This window comes from Zootoca vivipara, chromosome 2, assembly GCF_963506605.1.
Source record: "Zootoca vivipara chromosome 2, rZooViv1.1, whole genome shotgun sequence".
Lineage (NCBI taxonomy): Eukaryota > Metazoa > Chordata > Lepidosauria > Squamata > Lacertidae > Zootoca > Zootoca vivipara.
Genome location: NC_083277.1, coordinates 82,743,378 through 82,769,209, shown reverse-complemented (window position 1 = coordinate 82,769,209; position 25,832 = coordinate 82,743,378). Strand labels below are relative to the sequence as shown.

At 44.9% G+C, this 25,832-nt stretch overlaps 1 protein-coding gene across 2 annotated transcripts; it reads left to right on the top strand.

The window, feature by feature from the left end:
- The first annotated feature begins 114 nt into the window (after positions 1–114).
- Positions 115–15,840, top strand: LOC118081494 (CD209 antigen-like protein C). 2 transcript variants are annotated; one of them, XM_035107982.2, is made up of 9 exons: positions 115–253; positions 3,234–3,344; positions 4,995–5,075; positions 8,587–8,712; positions 9,750–9,812; positions 10,079–10,168; positions 11,480–11,649; positions 13,515–13,627; positions 14,068–15,840. In XM_035107982.2, exons 1-9 carry the CDS (start codon positions 193–195, stop codon positions 14,198–14,200), a joined length of 948 nt encoding a protein of 315 aa, XP_034963873.1. In that variant the 5' UTR covers positions 115–192; the 3' UTR covers positions 14,201–15,840. The 2 variants fall into 2 exon arrangements, with proteins under 2 accessions (XP_034963873.1, XP_034963874.1); XM_035107983.2 differs by lacking the exon at positions 4,995–5,075.
- Positions 15,841–25,832: the final 9,992 nt, after the last annotated feature.

Genomic DNA, 25,832 nt, shown 5'->3' with positions numbered 1-25,832 from the left:
TTGAAATAACCTTATTGTGTTTCCTTAGAACTGGACTTCGTTTCTATAAACATTCTAATCCCAAGTTAATGATCTTTTTTACTTCTGGTTAGTTGCTAGTGCTGATGTCAGCAGCCATCACCTCCCTAAGCTAGTTGTAGTTTGCTTTGTCAGAGAAATACTTTGCTGATCAAATGCCCGTAACTTGAAGCAATGAAGCGAGCCTTGGGCACTGTGTCCCTTAGGTTGAAGAAAAGAATTGACGGTGCACTTTGTAAGTGACCACAATAAGACTGACTTTCTGCCATATGAACTTCCAATATAATCTGCTTATCTTGTGCTTTATTACTGCTTTGGTCCTGCATTTTGCACTTTTGGTTATATGTTATGTGCTTTGCAAAAAAAATCCCCTCCCCAAACCTGGATTCCCAGTGCCCAAAAGAAAAATTGCAATGATCCAGTGTTTTGTATTCATAGCTGCCAAGTTTTCCCTTTTCTCGCGAGGAAGCCTATTCAGCATAAGGGAAAATCCCTTTAAAAAAGGGATAACTTGACAGCTATGTTTGTATTTTAAGCAGACAATTCCTTTTCTATATTGTATTTCTCCATGTATGGCAATAAGATATAACCCCTTTTGCTTCTGTATATTTTACTGCTGCTTTGATACTTTATTTTAGAAATTAGCGCAGGTTGTACTTTGGGGTAAGGGAGAAGTTTGGTTTGGTCTGCCTTTAATGTGAACTAGGGCAATGTTCTACTAACAAATCCCATTGCCCTGAGGATTCTGCTTGGGCAATGGGATTCCTCCCCTCCCCCTTGTATGCACCCCAAGTGCTCCCCAAATCTGCCTCAGAGGTTTGTGGGAACTCCTCAACAGATTTAGGGGGCACAAAGGGGGAGGAGAGGGAGAGAATGTTCTGCTGTGCAACGAGAAGTCCTCACCCAGATAGAATGTTCACCTTAGCACTGTGTTGAATTCCACCCATAATTTGCACTTCAAGAAACAGTATCTGAACTGAAAAACACAGCTGGTGGTGCTGTGGGATAAACCACAGAGCCTAGGGCTTGCCGATCAGAAGGTCGGCAGTTTGAATCCCTGCGACGGGGTGAGCTCCTGTTGCTTGGTCCCTGCTCCTGCCAACCTAGCATTTTGAAAGCACGTCAAAGTGCAAGTAGATAAATAGGCATTGCGCCGGCGGAAAGGTAAATGGCATTTCCGTGCGCTGCTCTGGTTTGCCAGAAGCGGCTTAGTCAGGGCCGGCCCTAAGGCAAGGCTGGGTGGCGCAGGTCGCCGGGTCACCAGGGGGGTGCTGCCCGCGAAAGCCGTGCTACGTCCGCCAGACAGCCGCAAGCTCGGAAACAGGGGGGGCGGGGCGCCGGAGGGATAGTTCGCACCAGGGTGCCAGCTACGCTTAAGACGGCCTGGGACTTAGTCATGCTGGCCACATGACCCGGAAGCTGTACTCCGGCTCCCTCGGCCAATAAAGCGAGATGAGCGCCGCAACCCCAGAGTCGGTCACGACTGGACCTAATGGTCAGGGGCCCCTTTACCTTTAACTAGGCAAAAACCTTTTCAATAATAATAATAATAATAATAATATATTATTTATACCCCACCCGTCTGGCTGGGTTTTCCCAGCCACTCTATATAGAAGTGAAAATAACATACAAAAAATGCATTACAGTAGGGGAAATTGCAGGCAAAGGTGTGTGCATTAGGGGAAATTCCATACATAAATGTGTATACTTTGAGAAATGTGCACTAAAACTCTGGTGAATTTTCTTGAGGACTTGTTATATATATCCACACACATACCGGTAGGCTGATGTGGAAATGTGGAGAACTCAATTTAAGATTGGAAAAATGAGAAACGGAGATAAACCCAAACTGACATATTCACCCACCCCAGTTTTCTACTTCAGTTTTTTTATGTATTGGAGTGTAATGTTTGTATTTATCTAATCACTTGGGAAGTGTGTTAGTTAGCAGAAGTGGCTGAGTCAGACCAAAGACATGCTGACTGAACAGATGCCCATAGGAAGCCAACAAGCAGGATTTTTTCTATAATAATAATAATAATAATAATAATAATAATAATAATAATATAATCATAATTTATTATTTATACCCCGCCCATCTGGCTGGGCTTCCCCTGCCACTCTGGGCGGCTTCCCCAAAAAACATTAAAATACATCAAATATCACAGATTAAAAACTTCCCTAAACAGGGCTGCCTTTAGGTGTTTTCTAAATGTCAGGTAGTTGTTTATCTCTCTGACCTCTGATGGGAGGGCGTTCCACAGGGCGGGTGCCACTACCGAGAAGGCCCTCTGCCTGGTTCCCTGTAGCTTTCCTTCTCGCAGTGAGGGAACCGCCTGCCTGGAGTTGTTCAGCCACCACTCGCTCAATCACCTTGCCCAAGAATGGTAAATTTGAGACTGGTTATTGACCGAAATATATGCAGGATTTCACTTTTTCCTTCTGGCCTAAGCCACATAAAGGGGTGTGGAATGTCTTTGCTAAAGAAAACACATTCTTAACAGCAGCAATCTAATTTGGGAGCAATTCCATTGCTGTGGAAAGGCCCAGTTGTACAAGCAAGGCAGCCATTTGTTTGAGGCACCAGTGACGCACCACATCATGTGAAAGTGCTGTCATGGTGGAGCCTCTGATAGCATGCATCTGAATTTGACGTTGCAATGACAAAACTCATTCATCCTCTGTGGGAGTCACTTGGGGCAGCGAAGAGCCTTGAGGTGGTCCTGGTCCAGTGGTTCTCAAAGGGAGAGATGGCAAATGTGGCAGGAAGATTCAAGGACAATCAAAGAAACATGTAAACATTTCTGTGTAATATATTATTTTGTTTTTCAAAATATGGATAGATATCTGTTCAAAATGAGAGCAAATTCTATTATGTAAATCAAGCACTGCTAGTTGCTGTTTACTTTTTGGTTTCTAATCAATAAAAAGATTGGTGTGGCATGAGCAATTTCTCTCTCTGAAAGTGTAGTCCAGAGAAAAACATTTGAGGGCCACTGTCCTAGTTAGACTGTGCATAGCAAGAAAGCTGAATGCTGGAATTGTACTATTGTATTCAAGGGCAAGCCTTGATAAACTCAAAGCCCAGCTTTTCAGACACACCCAATGGATTTGCTAATTTGACTCAAACAGTCTGTAAATAATTCACACACAAAAACGCGAGTTTGAGCAGCTTGTTTCCATTTTCAGAGTTAACTGTGTTCTTCTGTTTTTAGATTCACCCAACAGTTTTGACGATGATGACGATTATGATGATGGGGGTGTGGTGATTCCTGCAAGTCAGACAACACCTTTGGCAGACAGAAGAGGCATGGATGCTAAGAAAGGTGCGGGAAATACCTCAGTCTTCTAGTCTTCTTTAGCATGCACTGGCCATGGTGGTAGTCTTTGCTAAAGCAAGGGCAGTTTTGTTAACCACTAAAGCTGAAATGATTATTAGTGAGACATTCATTTCAGCTTGTGATATTTATGAACTACGGAATTAGAAAGGCTGGAGAGATCCTGTCTCAGCAAATGAGTCATAGAGCAAGGACAGGAAGCCAGAAGTTGGTAGATTCTAGGGTTGCCATATTCCCAATAGTGAAAATCCGGACAAAGTTGTTGAGCTCCCCCTTCCCCCCTTTTTTCTTTTCATTTTGGGGCTTTCCCCGAATTGTCTAGGCTTTCCCGGACATTTTGCTGATTCAGCTAAAATCCACCCATTTTTCTGAGCGATTCCCAGATGTGCCTGGGAAAACCCAGACAAATGGCAGCTCTAGTAGACTCCACCTGCCATCATCCCTGTTCGCAGACACACTGGCTTAGTACTGATGAGTGTTGGAGTCCAAGCACTTCAGGAGGGACACAGGTTCTCCATCCCTGCCGTAGAGGGTTCCATGGTAACCACCAACAGAACTATCACCAACAAATGAATGGGTCTCATCTCCCTTTAAAGGCATCTAAGCTATGAGCATCTTTACTTCTTGTGGTGGTGAATTCCATACATTTATTCAGCATTGTCTGAAGAAGTACTGTACTTCTGTTATTTCTCTCAGCCTTTCCTTTTACAAATCCTGGACGATTTTAAGCAAACAAAATCAAAACAGTTATTCAGAGCCTTTGTCTAATTGTGCAACCATTGTATCATGCTGCTCCCCCCCCCCCGAAGGCGGAATCTCTAAGTTTAGCTATTCTTTTTCTCCTCATTTCTGTCTTCTATATTAAAGATATCTGTTCCCTCACACCAGGCATAGGCAACCTTGGCTCTCCAGATGTTTTGGAACTACAACTCCCATGATCCCTAGCTAACAGGGCCAGTGGTCAGGGATCATGGGAGTTGTATTTCCAAAACATGGAGAGCCAAGGTTGCCTATGCCTGCCTCACACACAATTATAATGGGAGGAGGAGAGGAACCAGACACTCGAATAGACTATAGTCAATTCTAAATGTGGCTGGAGTCTAAATTCTAAATGTAGCTTATTTCACTCAACATAAGCTGCTGTTTGTCAAGCAGCTAGTGTGAAACATGAGCTCCTGGACAAATGGGACAAAGGCTGCCCCATTAAACTGATGCCCTCTTCTTACAGTGCAGCATTGCCCTTCAACTTCACCAGCTCTCCCCCACTGAGCTGCCTTCAAGAACTGAACTATGCCAAATGTGGTGTGTAGAGGCAGCCCCACCTGCTCACACAGTTTGAAACTTTAGTGAAACTTCTTAGGGTCCAAATTAGAATGTGGCCAATGCATTAAATTAACTGCAAGCTCTTACAGACTCATTTTAAAATTGTTGACTATTCAGCTGAAACTGACACATTTCACAAGCATGTCTATGTCCCTCTACTAACTTGTTGAATAGCTGGTGGATTTCATCATGGTGGAGTAAGGAAAAAGGGAGTGATTCTGCATTTTTCATGCACATCGACAGTTTTATCGACTTTGTATGTCTGTGGTGTGCTCTCTGTTTCTAATACCTAACTCCTGAATTTGTACTGTATAGTCGTCGATCCTGGATACAGCCCAAGCTATTCAAGTATCAATCCCCTTCCTTCTGATGAAGCGACAAGCAGTTCAAATTGTGGTATGTATTCCAAATGGCATCTAGATCATGTGTGCACTCAACCCGTAGCCATCCTATCTTACTGCTGGGCTAAATATAATTTCTTTTAATATAAAGGGAAAATTTGCAAGTATCAGCAGGTACCTTGGGTAAGAACTGACATGGCTGTTCTTCAGGAGACCCACCTCCAAGCTCCTGAGATGGATTGGTTGTGAAAAGACTGGTTGGAGTGAGCATTGGGAACAGAGGGTTCCACCAAATCTAGGGCTGCAGCAATCCTCTTGCCAGATGTAACTCACAGATGTGAATCAGAGACCCCTCATGCGAAGGTCGCACAATTACAGAACACCACTATCAATAATGGGGAAGACTTCAATTAAATCCTTAATTTTATTGAGCAAGATCATATACAAAAAGGGGACTTCCCAAGCCAAGGAGGCACCATGTGGTTCCACATATAAGTACAGCCCTAGAATATGTGATGACTCAGCTAAATTGTGGTTCAAGATTTTATGTACAAGGCAAGGTTTTTTCTTCTTACATCTGTGTTGGTTAGTTTTTGTGTAACCAAATGCACAATAGATCCCGTATTAATCTCAAATCATAGCTCACATTTAACACACCCATCCTCAACACCCTGGATGTGCCTCACATTGGAAAGTTAGCTCCACACCATTGGAAAGTTAGCTCCACACATTGGAAAGTTAGCTCCACACCATGAAGGAAGGTGGTCTATGGTTGAAGGTTGCAGTAACATAACTCTTGGGGCACAATAATAAACAGGCAGTAAAACTCCTCTGGGACAGGGGTAGCAAATCTTTGCCCGCCTCCCCCACAGTGTTGTTGGATTCCAACTCTCATGAGCCTCATCCAACATGGTCAATGGTCAGGGATAATGGGAACTGGAATCCAACAATATCTGGAGGGGCCACGGATTAGCAGAACCAATGCAAGAGACTGCACCACAAGCTCCATTCCTCCTCTCCCTCTACTTTTGCTTTGTGACAGCTTCTCTGGAGGTCTCTTGGCCACCACCTCCTCCCTGCCTCACTGAGGAAGGGCCAAGGGAGTCCTTCCTCAGAGTGGTGTATTCTGAGAGAGATGGGCAGGAGGGCACTGCTGCTGCAGTAGCTGGAAATGTCTACATTTAGTAAAATGTTTAAATAGTATTTCCAGCTGTAGCAGCAAACCACATCACTGGTCAGAGGCACCAATTTTTGGGAGGAGCCCCCCCCCCCAAGTCCAAAGACCTCCTGAGGAGGCCAAGCACGGAGCTGAGCACAGCCACAGAGAAGGAGGAGGCTGGAAGCAGCTCCCAAATAATATATGAGGTGCTGGAATCTGGAGGGAAAATGGAAGTGTGGGGATTGGGTTTTCAGATGATCTAGATGCAACTTGGACTACCCTGATGGTGTTTCACCTGCAAATCAGAAGTGTACTGTGTGACACATGCTTTTTATCCATAGATACCATAGATACCCACACACACACATGTAAGAGAGAAATGGGAAGGAGGGAAGGGGCTAATGAAAGGACTGCCAATAGACTAACAATAAAATGCTAATAATAATAATAATAATAATAATAATAATAATAATAATAATATTTTTTTTAAAAAAAACACATTCATTTCCTCACAAGCCTGCTTATGTTTAGTTTGTGACTGGGAAAAGCTGTTTCACGAAAATATAAGAAGAGTCCTAGCTAGTGGATCAAACTAAATATCTCTTTAGTTTAGCATACTGACTCCCACAATGGCTAAGCAGGTGGCTCTGGGAAGGTCACAAGCAGGTAACGAGTGCAACATCTCTCTCCTGTTCATGGTCCTCCATTTTCCTTTAGCGTCAGTGGACACAGAATTGGAAATTTTGATATTATTGTAGTATCTCATCTTTGCTGATCTATGGCATAAATCCGATCTCATTAATTTAGCCACTTAACGTTAAAATTTGAACATATTATTAAGCAGCTGCTTTGGCTAGCCTACATCACTTCTTCCAATATTTATACAGTGTAAATTCTCACAGGTGTTTCATTGTTTACATAACTCTTCCAGTTATTAAATATGCAATTAGGTTCACAGAGAGCAAGAAGGAAACTCCCTGAGTCACCAGACAAACTCACATAAAACCAGACCATAATTCTGTCTCATTTACACTGGTATAAAGAGCAATAATCTTTATAGCATTGTATAATTTTACACTGTCATGGGGCTGAGGCTTCAGCTCAGTAGAGGAACTCATATTTTGTACACGGAAGGCCCCCAGTTTCAGTCCCTGGTACCTCCAGTTACCATTTCCTGATATGTCCAGTTAGATGGTGTCAAAAACCACTGCCTGGTTGAGACTGGAGAGCTGCTGCCAGTAGACAGTACTGGATGAGATAGATAGTGTAACTTGATAAACGGCAGCTTCCTAAGTTCCACACATCACAGACTTCTTCCTTTGCAAGGTCACTTAGATCCCCATGATCATAATAGGAAGGAAAAGATTCAGGATCCTCCCACCCAGTCTCAGGACCATTACCGTCCTTAGTTTTGATTGTGGGGGAGCAATTACTCCTTTGTGGGCTCTAAATTATTTCTATATGACTTATAAAATTCCCCACTTCCTCCCACCAAACTCTTGTTCCGTCTGCTTCTGATTCCCATCCATCCCCTTTTACAGTCTACATGTTCTTTCTCATACCCCCTATTTTTCTGAGACTATTACGTACTTCGATTTTCTAACGAATTGGGGCTTATACACATAACTCTCCCAGTGGGTGGCAACCCTATCCCAACAAGTGAATTGGATCTGCGACATGGAATTGCGGGGTGGGGAGAAGTTGCAGAAATCAGAGAATACTGTGTACCATAATCAGCCGTAGGGTTTATGGTTACCAAGCAATAGCAGGTTATAGCCAGTCAAGTCGTCCAGGAGGCTAATCACATTGGCCAGACATAGTAGTATTTCTAGATAGCATCTTTTGACTCTTGAAGCTTACAATGACAAATACAGTTCCTCTAATATTCATTTGCCTCAGTTGAATAAAATGTTTGTACATTCCTTTTAGATTGGTCCAATTGTCCTCAGCAGCAGCATTAACCAAGCATAAAGCAAAATGTTTTAGATGGTTTAGTACTGATTTACCCTCACCATCAGCATTACAGTACTTTTTTAAAAAATTAAAAGATCTAATATTTTGGGCCTTTTCTACATAAGAGGTAAAAGTTAAAATTTTTAGATAGAGGAGCATTGTCCAGACTAATTTATGTTGTTTTCCAATTTCTGTTATTCCTTCTTCAGTTGAGGTGGCCCAGCCTATGCACAGAGACAGCTTGTCTCCCCCTGGAACCCAGAATAGAATTTGGCAACCTTGCTGTGATTGTGCACAAACACCTGCACACTCACTGTTCTCACTCATACATGTTTCATGAATTTGATCTCCTTTGTTTTTCATTTGAAAAGGGGAGGTAACTATTTGTTTTTATATTGTTTTTTTATTTTTAATGTTGCAAATAAAATCCTTCCACTAATCTTCACTTCTACAGCTCCTGCCAATGCTGAGTCTCCACAAAGGAAAGACAGCAGAAGAATTCATGTTCGCATCCTTTATGTCTTGGTAGTCATCTGCTTTGTGGTGTTGTCAGCGCTACTCTTCTTGGTCCTGGGGAAGTGTAAGTGATGAAAGGAAGTCTGTATAAATCAGGAATGCGGATTGTGTTGAATCCCAACTCCCATCAGCCCCAGCCAGCATGACCAATGGTCAGGGATGGTGGAGTCCAACAATGTCTGGAGGACTGTAGATTGATCCCCCATCTCTGGTGAAAATGGAATTGTCAGAAACTGCAGGGGTTAGAAATGGGGACCCATGAATCTAGGCATACTGCCCTGTATGGAAAACTATCCATGAGGGATAGCTCAGCCGGTAGAGCATTCTTAATCTCAGGGTTGTGGGTTCCAGTCCCACTTTGGGCAGAGATTCCTGCATTGCAGGGGGTACCTTCCATCTCTACAATTCTATTATTCTATCATGGCTATACATAATTGGTTCCTGGGATTGCATGAGTGATAATAGTCTTTTCTAACCTTTCTCCCTTTGGCTTTGCTCCTAGTACTGTTCCTCTCACCTGGCTCCCACTTGCGAGTGGACTCAGCTTTGAAAGCTATTTCTAAAACACTTTTTTTTTAAAAAAATAGATTTTTTTAAATGCTTGCTTTTTAATGAATAAAATCTGATACTATGTTTCTTTGTTTAGCAACATTTATATTCTGCATATCATATCTATACCGAAGTGGTTTATAGCCCTCAAAGGCAACCCACTTAAGGAAATGTGATACTAATAAAAACACATTGCAATAAATGCACATTAAAATACAGCCATCTGTTGAGCAACCAGAACAGTTCTCAAATCCAGGTATCAGATTACTGCTCTCCAATGCACTCTCCCTTCCAAGCCACCCTGAACTGGAAGGAACCAGTGATAAATGCCTCCCAGTGACCTAGCATCTGCCGCCTTTGCCTGAATCTGCTGCTACTGCCACTGGAAAGGTCTAAAGAACAAATCCCTTGGCCCAATTGAAGCATATTCTGCATATGGATGAAGGCCACCGGAGTATATGCAAGGAGAACATGGTTCAAAGCAAGGTTTATGTTTACAGCACAACAGAAAGGAGAAAAACAACAAAAAAATGTCTAATTTTCTTTCTTCAGACTCCGGACTATCAGAGGAGATGCAAGCTCTGTACTTGAACCAATCAGAGATGCTGATGAGAGGTAGGTAGTGTGGCTCTTTAATACGTAAGGTGGAGGCTGAGATGTCCCACAATGGCCGTGCAGGGCAGGGTAATGGCCCCCAGCACAGGCCCCAGTCATGCTGGACTGCAGTTGCCACTCACCGGCAGCTGATAACAGGTATTTGTGGCATCACTACTGACAGTCTGAACTCTCAATACACTACTAGATCAATAGCAAAGCAGGAATGGTAGCCTATGGCCCTAACACACTGCTTTTTTTGGTGGACATTTTGATTTGTTTTTCAGTGAAGAAGGACCTGGATTATGTGCAGGCGACACAAAAGATTATGGAAAGAACCATAAGCAACAACTTCAGTGAACTGCAGGATGTCACAGGTGAGACATCCCTGGAAACATTATTTATCTTGATTATTTTACTTCTGGCTTGGTCATCCTGGGGGTCTAAAAACATAGGAGACGTTCCAGACAGCTTCAGAAATAAGCAGTGCCATCACTAGGAAGGTAGGAGAGGAAGGGAGAATTCCTGCTGAACCGTGTGGTAGCAAAAGGAGAGGAGAAATCCAGTTCCACCCACATTATGCTCTGAGCAGTTGCAAACCTATGTTGGGCTTCCTCTTTCTAATGGGGGGGGGCAGTGGTACAATATGTGTTGGCAGCGCCCAGGGCAAGTCGAAGTTGGTGCCCCCTAACCTAATTGAGAGCTGGACCATAAAAAAGGCTGATCGCCGAAGAATTGATGCTTTTGAGAGTTCCATGGACTACAAGAAGATCAAACCTATCCATTCTGAAGGAAATCAGCCCTGAGGAAATAAGCTCACTGGAAGGACAGATCCTGAAGCTGAGGCTCCAAAACTTTGGCCACATCATGAGAAGAGAAGACTCCCTGGAAAAGACCCTGATGTTGGGAAAGATTGAGGGCACAAGGAGAAGGGAACAACAGAGGACAAGATGGTTGGACAGTGTTCTCAAAGCTACGAACATGAGTTTGACCAAGCTGCGGGAGGCAGTGAAAGACAGGAGTGCCTGGCGTGCTCTGGTCCATGGGGTCACGAAGAGTCGGACATGACTAAATGACTAAACAACAACAACCTAATTGTGGGCGTCATGTGGGGGGCCACAGGTGGACTTGGCTGTGCCCCTGCTGCAGCCACTCATCATGAAGGTCTCCTGCCAGTCACCACATTCACCCTCACAGCTCGGGGAGCTCCTAGTGGGAGCAGCAACTAGCGCTCCTTGGCAGGCTTGGTAGAATCCCAGCACCACCGGAGCCACAGCTGCTGCAGGCCTAGGAGGAGGGCAGTGCAGAACAGGCTGAAGTGCCAAATGCAGCCCTTCCCCAGCCATCTCTCCTTGGCCGCACAGGGTGAGCACTGGCAGGGTGGGCACTGGCAGTTCTCAGGCGAGCGGGTGGCTCTCCTCCCTGCTGGGGAAGGACTGGTGTGGGCTGGGGAAAGTTCAGGCTCTGGATGGTGGGAGTTCCACCCAGGTGCAGGTGTCCCTTCGCCAGCTGCGAGAAGGTGGTGTCGCCGCAGCCCTGAAGGCCTAGCCCGGGGGCAACTCTTCTCCCCATGGCTCTGGAACGTGGCAGCCCATCGACATGCTTAATTGCCGGCTGCTGCTGTATAATCTGAAGTCCCCAAGTAGGGTACAGTGTTAATAGAGGGTTGCACTACATTTACTTTGTAGAATTCATCTGTAGCAGCAGAAATTACTCTCATCCGTGCCCCAAGGACTGGAAGACTAAAGAGAAGAACTGCTATTACATTTCAGAAGAGGCGAAAAACTGGACCGATGCTCTGTGGCAGTGCATTTATAAAAGAGCTTATTTGGTCAGCATTTGGTCTGATGATGAACAGGTTAGTCTTCCTACATCATCATAATTCAGAATGGACAGACATGCCCATTTTGTTCCTGACAGTTTCTCATTTTTTCCGGTGTTTAATTCTCCACAATTTCACATCAGTTTGTGATTTCTTTTTTAATCCCCATGAAAATTTATCAGAACTACAGATTTTTGGGTGCAGTCTTCCATAATATAGACATTTTTGCAAACTTTCCCCCCTAATACAATGCATTTTTATATGGCCATTTTAATTAATATATGCATTTTATGCACAAATAGGATGCATTTTTGTACACAATATTTTGTTGGAGAACTGCAACATAAAATTCAGAGAAGTGTGAATTCTGAAATATAGCTGTGTTTTGGTTCACCTTGTATTTCAGGAAGTGCAAATTAAGTAGGCTCACCTTACAATGCTAACTGAACCCAATTTCTTGCCCATTCCTATTGATCAGGTGGAGCACCATTCCTTGTGGGGTATTTGCCATTAGCATGGTGTTCCCTGGGTACTATTTAGACCAGTGGTTCCCAACAGGTGGTCCGCGGACCCCCAGGGGTCCGCGAGCTATGCCAGAGGGGTCCTCAAGATGCTATTAGAATAAAAAATATATTAAATATATTTCGTATGATAACATATTTTTTGTTTTGGCCGCTTCCTGCATGAGCAGAGTCTAGCGCAAAACTAGAATTAGATAGAGGCAGTAGTTCTGCTGTATGCCGTTAGGTGGTGCTTTACAAACACTACTGTTTTGCAAAGAGGCAGCGCGCGCATTCTACTAACGCTCACCTCCCCAAGATGCTTTGCGCGTGTCGGCTTCATTTGTGCGCTACTGCGCAGGTACCCTGTCTTCTCCATTTCCCTCCCTCCTCCCTGGCGCACGCTTCCTCTTTGCAAAACAGTAGTGTTTGTAAACAAAGCGTTGTTTTTCGCGGAAGCTACAGTTCGCGTAGTTAAAAATGGACCGTTGGTTAAAAAGTGGTTCATCTCATTAAGAACTGAAAATTAAAACCAACTGATGGAGTACTCTGTTGTAACTGTAAAAAACGTATAAATATAAAAATATAAAAATACTCTTAATTTGGCTCTCACTTTTTAATTTTAGGATTAGGAATTAATGGGGGTCCTTGTCACAATAGCGGCTCAATGAGGGGTCCTCGAGAAAATTTTGTTGGGAACCCCTGATTTAGACAGAAAGCTTTTGGGGGGGGCAGCCACAGCAACTTTTCCTGGTAAGCTAGTTCCTTTAAAAATGATTCTGTTTTCTCCCTCCAAAAATTCGATTGCCAAAAAATTGTTTCCTTAGCTTTCACTGCTTCCAAACACACCCTGAGGGCATTTTGGTACAACGCTTCCCCTGCATAGTTTGACTCTACCATTCAAAAGAAGTATTCCAGTATTATAGATTAAAGGTAAAGGTAAAGGGACCCCTGACCATTAGGTCCGGTCGTGACCGACTCTGGGGTTGCGGCACTCATCTCGCGTTATTGGCCGGCGTACAGCTTCCAGGTCATGTGGCCAGCATGACAAAGCCACTTCTGGTGAACCAGAGCAGCACACGGAAATGCCATTTACCTTCCCGCTGTAGCAGTACCTGTTTATCTACTTGCACTTTGATGTGCTTTCAAACTGAAAGAAATATGCCCTTCCTTTCCTTAACCATCTTTCATTGGAAATGTGTCCTTCTGAGTTCAGTGACATTTTGCCTTCTACTTGCTCTTTAGTGAGGAGAGGGGGGTGGCCTGAGGAGACCTCTGTAGGCTGGATTTGGATGCCTTGAGGTCTGGACCTGGATGATGGTCAGAAGCTCCACTACCCCTGCTCTAGTACTTTTTCTAGGGTTGCAGTTCAAATGTAATCTAGATTATTTTTCATCCCAGGGTTTCCTGAGAGATAACATCCACCATGCAGGCACATACTGGCTGGGTGCAGCGTACAACGAAAAGGAGGGAAAGTGGAGGTGGAAAGAAGGCGATTTGCTTATATCTACAGCGTGAGTGTACATTTTAAAGTATTTATATGTTAAAAATGGACCGTTTCATGATGCACATTCCCATAGGCTTCAAACTGTGTGTGCTGAAGAAATGCAAGGGGCGGAGGTAACCTTTAAGACAGGCATCCCCAAACTTCGGCCCTCCAGATGTTTTGGACTACAATTCCCATCATCCCTGACCACTGGTCCTCTTAGCTAGGGATCATGGGAGTTGTAGGCCAAAACATCTGGAGGGCCGTAGTTTGGTGATGCCTGCTTTAAGACATGACAAGGGACATCAGTGTTCAGTATAATGAAATAACCAGACTCTAGATTTGTGATGTTGCCAGCCTTTTAGATTTTGATACCAAGATTTTAGCCAGACTTCGGGAGCTTTGTGGTGGTGTTGACGGTTCTATGCTGATAACAATTATTCCACAATCCCTCTCTCTCTTTTCTAGTTTTTGGGATATAGGACAGCCACAGATGGGTGCTGAAAAGGAATGTGGCGTCATGCACCCCAATGGAACATGGGCTTCCGCTGTATGTTCCCTTCCCTACCGATGGATTTGCAAAAGGAGACTGTTCTGCTGAGACACCTGGTGGGACAAGTTGTGTTGCTTCCCTTCCCCTACTCCTACCCCTCCTCATCCTGGAATGCATTGCAGCTCCCCAGCAGACTGATGGAAGATGATAGCTTTTATCACCAAGTGATCCTAAGCTCCCTAAAGCATTTTCATGTGTGATACATAGTCTTGCATTAGCTTATTGCACAACAAATGAAAGGATTGTCTCTAATATGGAATCTGAGTGCCATACAGTGCTGCTCATGTTCCCAGAAGGCCTCACAATCAACCCTGTCAAACATAGGAGGAGGGGAGAAATCGGCCGCCCTGAGACTCTGGGAATCAGAAATGCAGCTTAAGTGCGCTTGACTCCCCCAACTAAGCAGGTAGCAAACACATCTTTGCAACCTGTTCACATCTCAGGCACTTGATTAACTTTCCCCAGCCAGAGGATGAGGGGGAAGCAATAGTGGGGTGAGAAGGCAGGCTGTCTAGTGATCAGGAAGGTGTGAGAATGATGAGTTTGCAGAAGCATTCAACCTTCCTGAATGCTAGACAGTGTATTAAGACAGAAGGACAAGGAGGCTGTGCTGTGTTAGGTGCTATAGGTTCACTATTATTTCAAATGGCAACATACAAGGAGGATATATTCTTTTCAGAGCAGGGGTGGGGAACCATTTTTAGCTGGAGGGCCAGATCACATTGCGGCCACCCCACCTTCCCCATTTGACACGAGGGCTGGGCTGATAATCTGTCATTCACCTGATGTCATATGACATCAAGTGGATTTGAGCCAGGCTGAAAGAAGCATGGCTTGCATTTGGCAGCAAATGTAAAGAAAGCCAAATGCAAGCCACACTTGCAAAGGGAACTACAGGGAGTCTTGCTTGGAATGCAATCCTGGCTGTTCTTTTGCAAGTGTGGCTTCCACATGGTACTGTTTAAATCTGGCACCAAATTCAAGGGTCACTGATTTTGGCAGACATCAGATGCACCTGAGTGAATCTGATCATGTATTCTAAGGCTCCTGATTGTTCATTTGCAGCCACGGCTTTACCTGTCCTGTGCCTGACGTCATATGACTTCAGACAAGTGGGCACGGCCCAGGGAAAGCTCAGAGGTCTGGTGGCTAGCTTGACTCATGGGCTGGAGCAGGAACCCCCAAACTTCGGCCCTCCAGATGTTTTGGACTACAATTCCCATCATCCTTGACCACTGGTCCTGTTAACTAGGAATCATGGGAGTTGTAGGCCAAAACATCTGGAGGGCCGCAGTTTGGGGATGCCTGGGCTGGAGGGTTCCCATCTATATGTTAGAGGAACTATAAATAGAAGCAAAGTGTGTGTGACATTTTGTTGAGTTAAGCACACATATCAATCTTGCCTCTGCACAGCCATGTGATATGGCCATTGCTGGTATGTTTAAGAGAGAAAAGGCAAGTTTTTACTTTTGCAAACACTTAACTCTTTGCATAGTCCTCAATGGCAAATCTGCAATACAAAATTGTGATTGCCCCACAATCAGGCTTTGCTCAGTTTTATTTCATTTATTTTTGTGTGTGCATTTTTCTGCAACTACTTTCTTCTAAATAGCATAATTCAATAGTTTGCTTTTTACAGTTTTGTACTGAACCTTTTGTTTTTCACTGAATAAAAATTCTCACTGTAATCATCAATGACTTGTTCAATGCTCTTAATTTTCTTAAATCTAATTAAAGATAACCATGTGCTATCCAAGCCAGAGCTCAAGGCAGCAACTCTGTACCTACTCACCTGTGAGTGAGCTCCAGTGAATTCCATGAAGGAGTAAGCCCCAGTGTATAGGATTGCACTGTTGGTTAAAAAGAGGACAACGCCTTTGGCTTATCACTGTGACTGAGGGACATGAGTACTGTCCTCAGATTTCTATTCTAAAACCTTGCAATGGTGCGAACTGGAACAGTACCCTCAATGCCTCATTTTTGAACGTGTTTCAACTAATTGTGTTCGATTAACAAAAACCCAAATGAGGCAGAAAGACAGGCAAGCATATGTTTGTAAATTGTATCCTTGATCCCTGGGTTGTAAATTCTATTGAATTCCTCCCTTCCTCTTTCTTTGGATGCTGCGCACCTACCCTTTGTAGCACTGAGTGGAGAGGTGAATTTGTTTAAAGGCAAACACAGCCCTTGTCTCTTCCTCACTATGCAGGCACACAGTTATTACCTGGCATGGCTAACAGTGGTGAAGCACCACGTTATTACCACGACTTCAGTTTAGAGTAATCCTAATTTGCAAGCATAAACATTAGAATAGTGGCCGCACACACAAGGTGGCCCATGGATAATGTTTGGGTGTTAGGGCAGTTTAGGCACAATGTTTTATAACATTGAAACATGTTGAAAAGAATGAAGCTGCACTGTTGTCAGAAAATGTAGTAATGCTGCCATCTAGCTGCTGTTCTTTTGGGTTTTTTTAAATCAAAGATTCCCAATCCAGGTACTGTATTACTTGTTTTGTTTTTTTACACTTAAATAGTGGGAGCTATCCACAAATAGTAGTGACTTGCCAACATGCAGAAACCACTCTTGGTTATGGTGATATTCCAAATGGTTATGGTAGAACTAGCTGGATAATGTCATAGAATCATAGAGTTGGAAGAGACCACAAGGGCCATCCAGCCCAACCCCCTGCCAAGCAGGAAACACCATCAAAGCATTCTTGACATATGGCTGTCAAGCCTCCGCTTAAAAACCTCCAAAGAAGGAGACTCCACCACACTTCTTGGCAGCAAATTCCACTGTCGAACAGCTCTTACTGTCAGGAAGTTCTTCCTAATGTTTAGGTGGAATCTTCTTTCTTGTAGTTTGAATCCATTGCTCTGTGTCCGCTTCTCTGGAGCAGCAGAAAACAACCTTTCACCCTCCTCTATATGACATCCTTTTATATATTTGAACATGGCTATCATATCACCCCTTAACCTTCTCTTCTCCAGACTAAACATACCCAGCTCCCTAAGCTGTCCCTCATAAGGCATTGTTTCCAAGCCTTTGACCATTTTGGTTGCCCTCTTCTGGACACGTTCCAGCTTGTCAGTATCCTTCTTGAACTGTGGTGCCCAGAACTGGACACAATACTCCAGGTGAGGTTTGACCAGAGCAATTGGTGAGGTCTGACCAGAGCAATTCAATATTGGTTTTTTCCTCCACCCTCAAACTGGGCTTCTGTTCTCACTGACATTTGGGTACCAGACCAGAATCTGAACAGAACTTAGGCCTGAAAGAAAATCCAGCTTAGGACATATCTAGCCTGCCTTTCTTTTCAAGTGAGGGCATAATGCTCAACCCCCAAGCAATATGGACCCAAACCAGAACTTGCCATGGAAGTTTGATTGAGCACACCTGTCACCCTCAACTGTTGCCAACTCCCCTTCTTGATAACAATCACCCAGGATTGCAAATCAGAGATCTAGTCTATATCTTTAGATTCACCATTGTAATGGAAGACAAGGCAGCCCCAATTCATCCTGCTCATTCCTTCTCAGGTCCTGCCATCTTTACCCTACCTCATAGGGAAGCTGTCTCATACCATCTTGGCAGTATCCATCTTGGTAGTATCATCTTCTCTCAACAGGCAGCAGCTTTCTACGGCCTAAGACAAAGGTTATTTCCCATCCTCTGCAACCTGATCTTGGCTCCATCTACTACAATATTGCCTACTCTGACTGGCACAGCTTCTTGGGCTGTGCATTTCACATCCCCTGCCACCCTACCCTGATTCTTTTTTTCAAGAGGAGATGTGAGGTCTTCTGTATGTCAAGCATGCCCTCTGCCATTGACCTATAGTCCTTCCCCCTGCATTGGGGAATTGAAAAGAGACCGGATTGCAACCTAGCAACAATATTGCCAGCATTATGTGCCTTTTACTAGTTGCTGCCTATGCTTGGGAATTATCCCCTTCAGCCTTCATTAAGCTACTTTGCTCTGCTTCGAGTTATTCTTCCAGTCCCTCTTTATATACAAAGACTTTTCTGCATCATCCTATCATCATCCTAAATTACCTTCTCCTCCACTAACATTTTACCTCCCACAACTATGCATTGTAAAGTCCTGGTCTCCCCTCACCCCACCACTTCCTTTCCTTGTGCATCTACTGTAGATTGAAGAGCAGGTCTGTGCAGAGACAGTCTGCTGCTTCTGTGTACTGCTTAGCATCCAGCCCCCTGCTGGCAATCTATAAAATGTTTAGCAGTGGTAGTGCAAATGATACAGTGGATAATTTTACTGTCAGTGTCGTTGTGCATAGTGAGGGGTAGTAGGCACTACCTTGAGAGGTGGGTGGGAAGAAAAACCAGAGGGACAACCAGAATCTAAGAACAGGAGGGGAGAGGGGGAAAGAGAGAGAATAGGGAGGGATGGTGGAAGAGACAGGCATGCATGCGATGCATGGCACTGGCTATGGGAGTCTACGGAGCATGCCTGGATGGGGTGGTCTTATTTACGACTTCATGGAAAGCAATTTTTGCACCAATATCTGCAATGTTTATTTAGACAAAGTGCATTTCCTGGGGGGAGGTTCCGAAGGAGACTGGTTTAGATTCAGCTTTTATTCCCCCCCAATTGGTGCATTGAGCAGTAAGCAGAATTGGTGCATTGAGCAGTGGGCATTTGCAAAACAGGTGGAGCTGTGTGTTTCTGTGTATTTCTTTCTGACTAACGTTACTTTCTGCAACAGCTGAAGATTCTACTGCTTCTTTAGGTTGACCCAAACATGTTTCTTTATAATGAGAGCATGAGTTTATATCTCGGCAAACAGCTCCATTTCATGGTACTTGTGAAGGGTGCTCACTGAGCCTTGTTCAGTGTTGCTGCTTACCCAGCAGGGCTGCCTGGCAGACAGAACCTTGTTCCAGGCGGCAAAACAGGCCTGTCTGCACTGCATACCAGCCCAAAGGATGATTGGGGGCTCTTTGTTTGCTTCATGGCCCGAACTCACAAGATGAGCAGTAACAAGCTATTGACTGACGTTACATTGCCTCATAAAGCTCCTTAGTGAGGGTGAACTATGTTTTTAGACCTAATTGAAAGAATATATACAGCAGTGGTTGCTTAAAGGTGGCATTTGAGCTCACCCCAAGCATCTACAACTGGTGTGTGTATTGGGGAAAGAGCGTAACAAACAATTTTCCTAATCTGTCCTCTCTTTTTTTGCTCCATCCCCTGCTTTGCGTAGAGAAGGAGAGGGAAGCCAAGTGGAATTGGAGTGGGGAAGGTAAAGGAAATGGTTACTTACTTCAACACACACACACACACACACACACACACACACACACACACACACGAGAGAGAGAGAGAGAGAGAGAGAGAGGGCAATTAATAACTCCACCTTCCAACTCAGTTGGCAACAGCATAGCAAAGGGCACGATTACCTGTCCTCTACTGCAGTGGTCCTCAACCTTGGGCCTCCAGATGTTTTTGGCCTACAACTCCCATGATCCCTAGCTAGCAGGACCAGTAGTCAGGGATGATGGGAATTGTAGTCTCAAAACATCTGGAGGCCCAGGGTTGAGGACCACTGCTCTACTGGAACGACCACCTGGAATTTCCAGCTGCTCCCTCGCACAAAGGGTCAGGGTACAATCCAGACTGCATCACCAAGAAGAGGCTCCCAACTGACTTTGGGTCTCAATTGGCCACTCAGCACCAGTTCAGTGAGTTTCAGTGGGATCCTCCTATTCACCCAGCTAAAGCTGCTTCAGGAGCAGAATGTGTGCCGCCCACTGTTCCTTCCTCCTTTTCCCCCATCCTCTTGGGATCACGAGGCAAGGCTTTGCCAGTTCTCTGGAAGCTGTGGAAATAAGTTCCTGTTCAGTCTCTCTGCCATCTGCCTATGAATATATGGCATTCGCAACAGTTAGTTAAAGAAAGAGAAGAAAAAGAAGAAGCTAAGGCAGACCAGGGTTGCCCAATCCCGTCACTGACAGCATTGTTTTCCATTTCTGTTTCCCTTCTTCCCAAGGATCAGGGCCAAAATTATTCTAAGATAGCAAAGATGACTAATGCCATGATATATGTATACTGCAGTGTGGCTCACTCCCAGGTAAGTGACTATAGAATTGCAGCTTTACTTATCCTGTAAATAAACCAAGCCCCTAAACAAGAAGGGCGAGTCTTCAATTGCATTAGGTCAATCAATCAATCAACCAATCTCAGCACACCTTTGAGTTATTCTCTGTCTTCCTTTTTGTACTCATGAACTCCTTTCTTTCATTCACCAGCTACAGCTTTAACTGAACAGACACAATACAGTGGTGCCTCGCTAGACGAAATTAATTCGTTCCACGGGTCAATTCGTGTAACAAATTTTTCGTCTAGCGAGTCCCAGTTTCCTATAGGAATGCATTGAAACTTAATCAATGCATTCCTATAGGCTCTGGGTGACTGGCGGCGGCATGCGATGGGGCTTCGGAGAAGGTCGCTGAAGCCCCGTCCGATGCCGGCTGTGTGCGAGGCGGCGGCGGGGAGAAGCTCTCTTCTCCCGGCCGCCGCCTCGCCTGCCTTCCCCGGCATGGGGCGCAGCTTCGGAGACCTCCGAAGCTGCGCCCCATGCCGGCTGTGCGCGGCAAGAGGCGGCGGCGGGAGAAGAGCTTCTCCTGCCGCCGCCTCCCGCCTGCCTTCCCCAGCATGGGCCGCAGCTTCGGAGGTCTCCGCAGGTGAAGGCGTTGAGGCTGTATTTCTTGATTTGTCATAAAAACAGTTCTATTTCCACCGCCAAACCTTTCAGGGGAGAACAACTTGGGCCTCTAAATCTAGGGGGCCTCGCCAGCCTGCCTGCTCCCCAGTGCCGCAGTCTCCCCTCTCCCTAAATTGTAAACCCAAGACTTCATGCAAGGGCAGGGCAACTCAGGACCAGCAACTATGAGGCTCAGGGCTAGTCAGTGGGGCCCAATTTGAAGCAGTGGGGTGCACCTTGATTTTTTATTTTTTGTTGGGGCCCCAGTTCACAGCCAAAGTCTGCAAAATCTTATAGATATAAATAAAATCCATCTAGATTGCCCTGCTGCAGGGCCCCCTTAGGAGCGGCCCGCGGGGTCTAATTTGGCCAAATTGCTCCAATCGCCTTAAGGTCATTCTTATGATGAAACTGCAAGGGTTGGACCAACAAGCCCTGCACCTTCTAGGTTCCTGGTGTCACCATTCAGAGGACAGACCCAAGGATATGTTATGGAAATACTGTAAAGGAGGGCACTTATTGGAAATCAGTTTTGTCACCTCTTCCCCCCCAAACCCCGAGACAATGAGCCCAGCCGCTTTTTATTCACAGTCGCATAAGCACTACACTACGGTCACAGACCAGCCACAATGTGCAGATAATGGAGAAAGCTAATAAATTGTATCCCTTCTGGCATCCTGGCCAACTCTATTACGCTGGTGTAAACCCTGGTGCACCAGAATAGTAGCAAATAAAATCCGCTCATATGTCAGCAACTGATATATACCTGCTGGGATTGACAAGTTGCCAAACCAATTAACCAACTAGAAGGATTCCTGTTAATAGCACAAGGAAAACAACTTTTCTGCTTGTATATTGTCAGAGGGTCTTCGTGGCTACTCTAGAGTAACTCCACCTGAGTCCAGTTTGTCTTCAAAGAAGTTTATTGTGCTCTTTATTTACAGTGTAGAGACAGCTTAAAACATGACCTCTCATGCCAAATCAGAATCCGGCAATGGCATACGTCTGTTCCTACGCCAGCAAAGTAGTCTGGGCACCCCAAAACGCCGCCCCCTTGACCTGTGTTGCGGTGCTCTCCTTACTTCTGGCACCGGAAGGAGCAATGCCCTTTCCGCTTCTTCCCTCAACAGTCGGTTCCCTGGCTCTGCAGTATCCCCAAGCGTCTGCCTGCATCCCTCCGCCTCCGAACTTTCCCATTGTTCCTCACACTGATTTCTCCCCCCCTCCAAGTCTCTTCCTCCTCCTCTGGCTGCTTCAGAACCACTGGTGCTCTCTGTACTTGATGAGGTGGACATCAGGATGATGGGGGCTGGCTCCCTGTAGGGAGTCACCCTTACACCAGCCTTACAACAGATTGAAGAAAACAATACCCATCACAACAGTTCCAGAATATGGCGATTACTTAGACCAGAGCTGCTGAGAGAGAGGGAGGTGGGAGAGGTGGCTAAAAAAAAAACACGTAAAGCAAAAATACAGCTGAAGAGATAGTCAAGGATAAGGAGCTGGAAAGAACAAGGGTTATCAATTTGAAATTAATTCAGCCAGTAATGACAGTGCAGACATTACTTCTCATGTGATGGATCCTCCCAGCTACTTGGCTATAGCAACTGGCCATAACAGAAGTGACAGATGGTGGAGACAATTTCCTTGCCTAGCAAAGGGAACAGTATCCGTTACGTTTAACATGCTCTTTAATTTTAACAGAACTATTACTAAAGTGGTTCTATGACTTTGGGGTGGTGGTGGTGGGGAAGACAAATGGGAATCTTGTGGTACCACAGGAATGAGAAGATGAGACTGTACCATATAACAAACTAAGTTATAACCATTTTCTTTTCTACTAAAGGAGACTCTGGCTTGGTGATAATTCAAGACAGTGATTCTGGACAGCTTGGAGGTGTGTGGTTTTTTTCTTTGGAATACTGGGGATAAGCTATACATTATACACAGTCCTGAGTCTGATATTGTTTTCCCCATTTGCTTCAACACAATGGCTTCAGGTTGGGGCAGAGGACCAGCAAGGGAGAAAGGAGCTGCTTAACCATTCATTTTGCTAGCTTTCCACTCAAAATTCTTCCAAAGCAGCACGGGGGATGAAAATCGGTAAAAATAATAGCAGTAGTTTGGCCCTTAAATATGGATGTAGAACCTGGATTCATATCTTAGCACAGCCATACATCCATACATCCATATGTGGGACAAGAAGCTACAGTTAGAACTGGATATGGAACAACTGATTGGTTCAAAATTGGGAAAGGAGTACGACAAGGTTGTATATTGTCTCCCTGCTTATTTAACTTATATGCAGAATTCATCATGCGAAAGGCTGGACTAGATGAATCCCAAGCCGGAATTAAGATTGCTGGAAGAAATATCAACAACCTCAGATATGCAGATGACACAACCTTGATGGCAGAAAGTGAGGAGGAATTAAAGAACCTTTTAATGAGGGTGAAAGAGGAGAGCGCAAAATATGGTCTGAAGCTCAACATCAAAAAAACCAAGATCATGGCCACTGGTCCCATCACCTCCTGGCAAATAGAAGGGGAAGAAATGGAGGCAGTGAGAGATTTTACTTTCTTGGGCTCCTTGATCACTGCAGATGGTGACAGCAGTCACGAAATTAAAAGACGCCTGCTTCTTGGGAGAAAAGCAATGACAAACCTAGACAGCATCTTAAAAAGCAGAGACATCACCTTGCCGACAAAGGTCCGTATAGTTAAAGCTATGGTTTTCCCAGTAGTGATGTATGGAAGTGAGAGTTGGACCATAAAGAAGGCTGATCGCCGAAGAATTGATGCTTTTGAATTATGGTGCTGGAGGAGACTCTTGAGAGTCCCATGGACTGCAAGAAGATCAAACCAATCCATTCTTAAGGAAATCAGCCCTGAGTGCTCCCTGGAAGGACAGATCGTGAAGCTGAGGCTCCAATACTTTGGCCACCTCATGAGAAGAGAAGAATCCTTGGAAAAGACCCTGATGTTGGGAAAGATTGAGGGCACTAGGAGAAGGGGACGACAGAGGACAAGATGGTTGGACAGTGTTCTCGAAGCTACGAACATGAGTTTGACCAAACTGCGGGAGGCAGTGCAAGACAGGAGTGCCTGGCGTGCTCTGGTCCATGGGGTCACGAAGAGTCGGACACGACTAAACGACTAAACAACAACAACAACAACACATCCAGTTACACACTCACTACATTTGTTACGAAGTCTCTTCCGCCCTCCTCCCCCCTCAAAATGGGAACAATTATGGTCTGCCTTGCAGCAGTCTTGTTGTGAGGACAAACAAGACAATGGTTGTAAAAAGGCACAGCATGTGGGTTAAAATAACCAAGAGTCTTGTGGCATCTTAAAAACTTAATAAATGTATTATGGCATAATCTTTTGTGGGTTAGAGTCCGCTTCATCAAATGAATTAAGTGTTTTCTTATGTTGGCAGGTATATAGACCCATGATTGTCGGAGGTGGGTGGGGGACCATGGTAATGTCTGCCTGCTGGGTAGGGCAAAGCCTGGAAATGCTTTTATGAGCTTTTAAAACCACCAGTGTCTGAAAAGAAATGAGACATGGCATTTGGAATAAAATGCTATGTGCAAAGAGCATCAGCAGTAGCAGGGCAGGATTTTGAAAATGAGCCTGCCTCACCTATGTTGAAGGTAGTTCAACATAGCGGGGGTAGTGGGGGGGTAAAGGATGAGGCTAAGTAGCTCAGAGTTAAGAAAATAGACTGAAAACTTGGTAAAATTTTCGTCTGGGAGGTGTTGCAGGGGGGAAAGGCTCAGAGCCACTAAGACAGTGTTTCTCAACCTTTTTTGGGCCACGGCACACTTGTTCCATGAAAAAAATCACGAGGCACACCACCATTAAAGAAGTTAAAAAATTTAACTCTGTGCCGCCCTATATTGACTATATAATTATGACTGTAAGAAACACTTGCCAATTGCTGTGTTGGTTGCAATCTCCTGTAATAAGGCTTCACAAGCCGCTGATTTCTCTGCCAGCATAATCCTTTGCTCAGCAAGTTTCAGGTTGAGCTCATCCAGCCAGCTTCTTTAAGTTTGTCTAAAACCACCCTCCAGTCGTTTGCACTGAGCTTTGGGAAAGAGGAGGAGAAATATTGCTTTCCGGCGGGTCAGTGTTGATTATTGGCGGCCGCCAGGCACGTGACAATGCAAATCGCCCTTTTCGTCGCCGCACGTCGCGGCACACCAGCCAGCGTCTCGCGGCACACTAGTGTGCCGCGGAACAGCGGTTGAGAAACGCTGCACTAAGATACATTACAAAGTAGAGCTCTGTCCATGGTGCTCAGCTGTTTAGGACAAACCACTGGACCAAGCAGCTAATTCTGAACATGGTTGGTACTCAGTGTTTCAGGGCTAAGAGCAAGAAGTTTGTCTCCACAAAAATAACAGACATGGAGAGATCCCCAAGCTAAAATTGTAAATTTCTTCTGTTCACTTTTCATGAATTTTCACTGCAAAAGTCATGTGGGTATTTCTTTTTCTTTGTAATGTTATTTTCCTGCATCTATTCCTTAACATGCACTCCTCTGAGGATTATGTTGAAATTGGTGTGCGACAGCTAGAGGGCCAACAGTTTTATTCTTGTCTGTAGTGCACCCAATACGATGAAGTCGTATTGCAATGAATATCCCAATTGATTAAATTGCTAATTTACCCATCTTTAATACACACATAGTAGGGACCCAGGTGGCGCTGTGGTTAAAACCACTGAGCCTAGGGCTTGCTGATCAGAAGGTCGGCGGTTCGAATCCCTGTGACGGGGTGAGCTCCCGTTGCTTGGTCCCAAAGCACATCAAAATGCAAGTAGATAAATAGGAACCGCTACAGCGGGAAGGTAAACGGCGTTTCCATGTGCTGCTCTGGTTTGCCAGAAGCGGCTTTGTCATGCTGGCCACATGACCTGGAAGCTGTACGCCGGCTCCCTC

Bases quoted from the DNA above. Each gene is read 5' to 3' on its own strand.
- LOC118081494 (XM_035107982.2), top strand. From the start codon at position 193: ATGAAGCGAGCCTTGGGCACTGTGTCCCTTAGGTTGAAGAAAAGAATT. The intron at 8,713-9,749 runs GTAAGTGATGAA...TTCTTTCTTCAG, and splicing joins CTTCTTGGTCCTGGGGAAGT to ACTCCGGACTATCAGAGGAG. The intron at 11,650-13,514 runs GTTAGTCTTCCT...TTTTCATCCCAG, and splicing joins TTTGGTCTGATGATGAACAG to GGTTTCCTGAGAGATAACAT.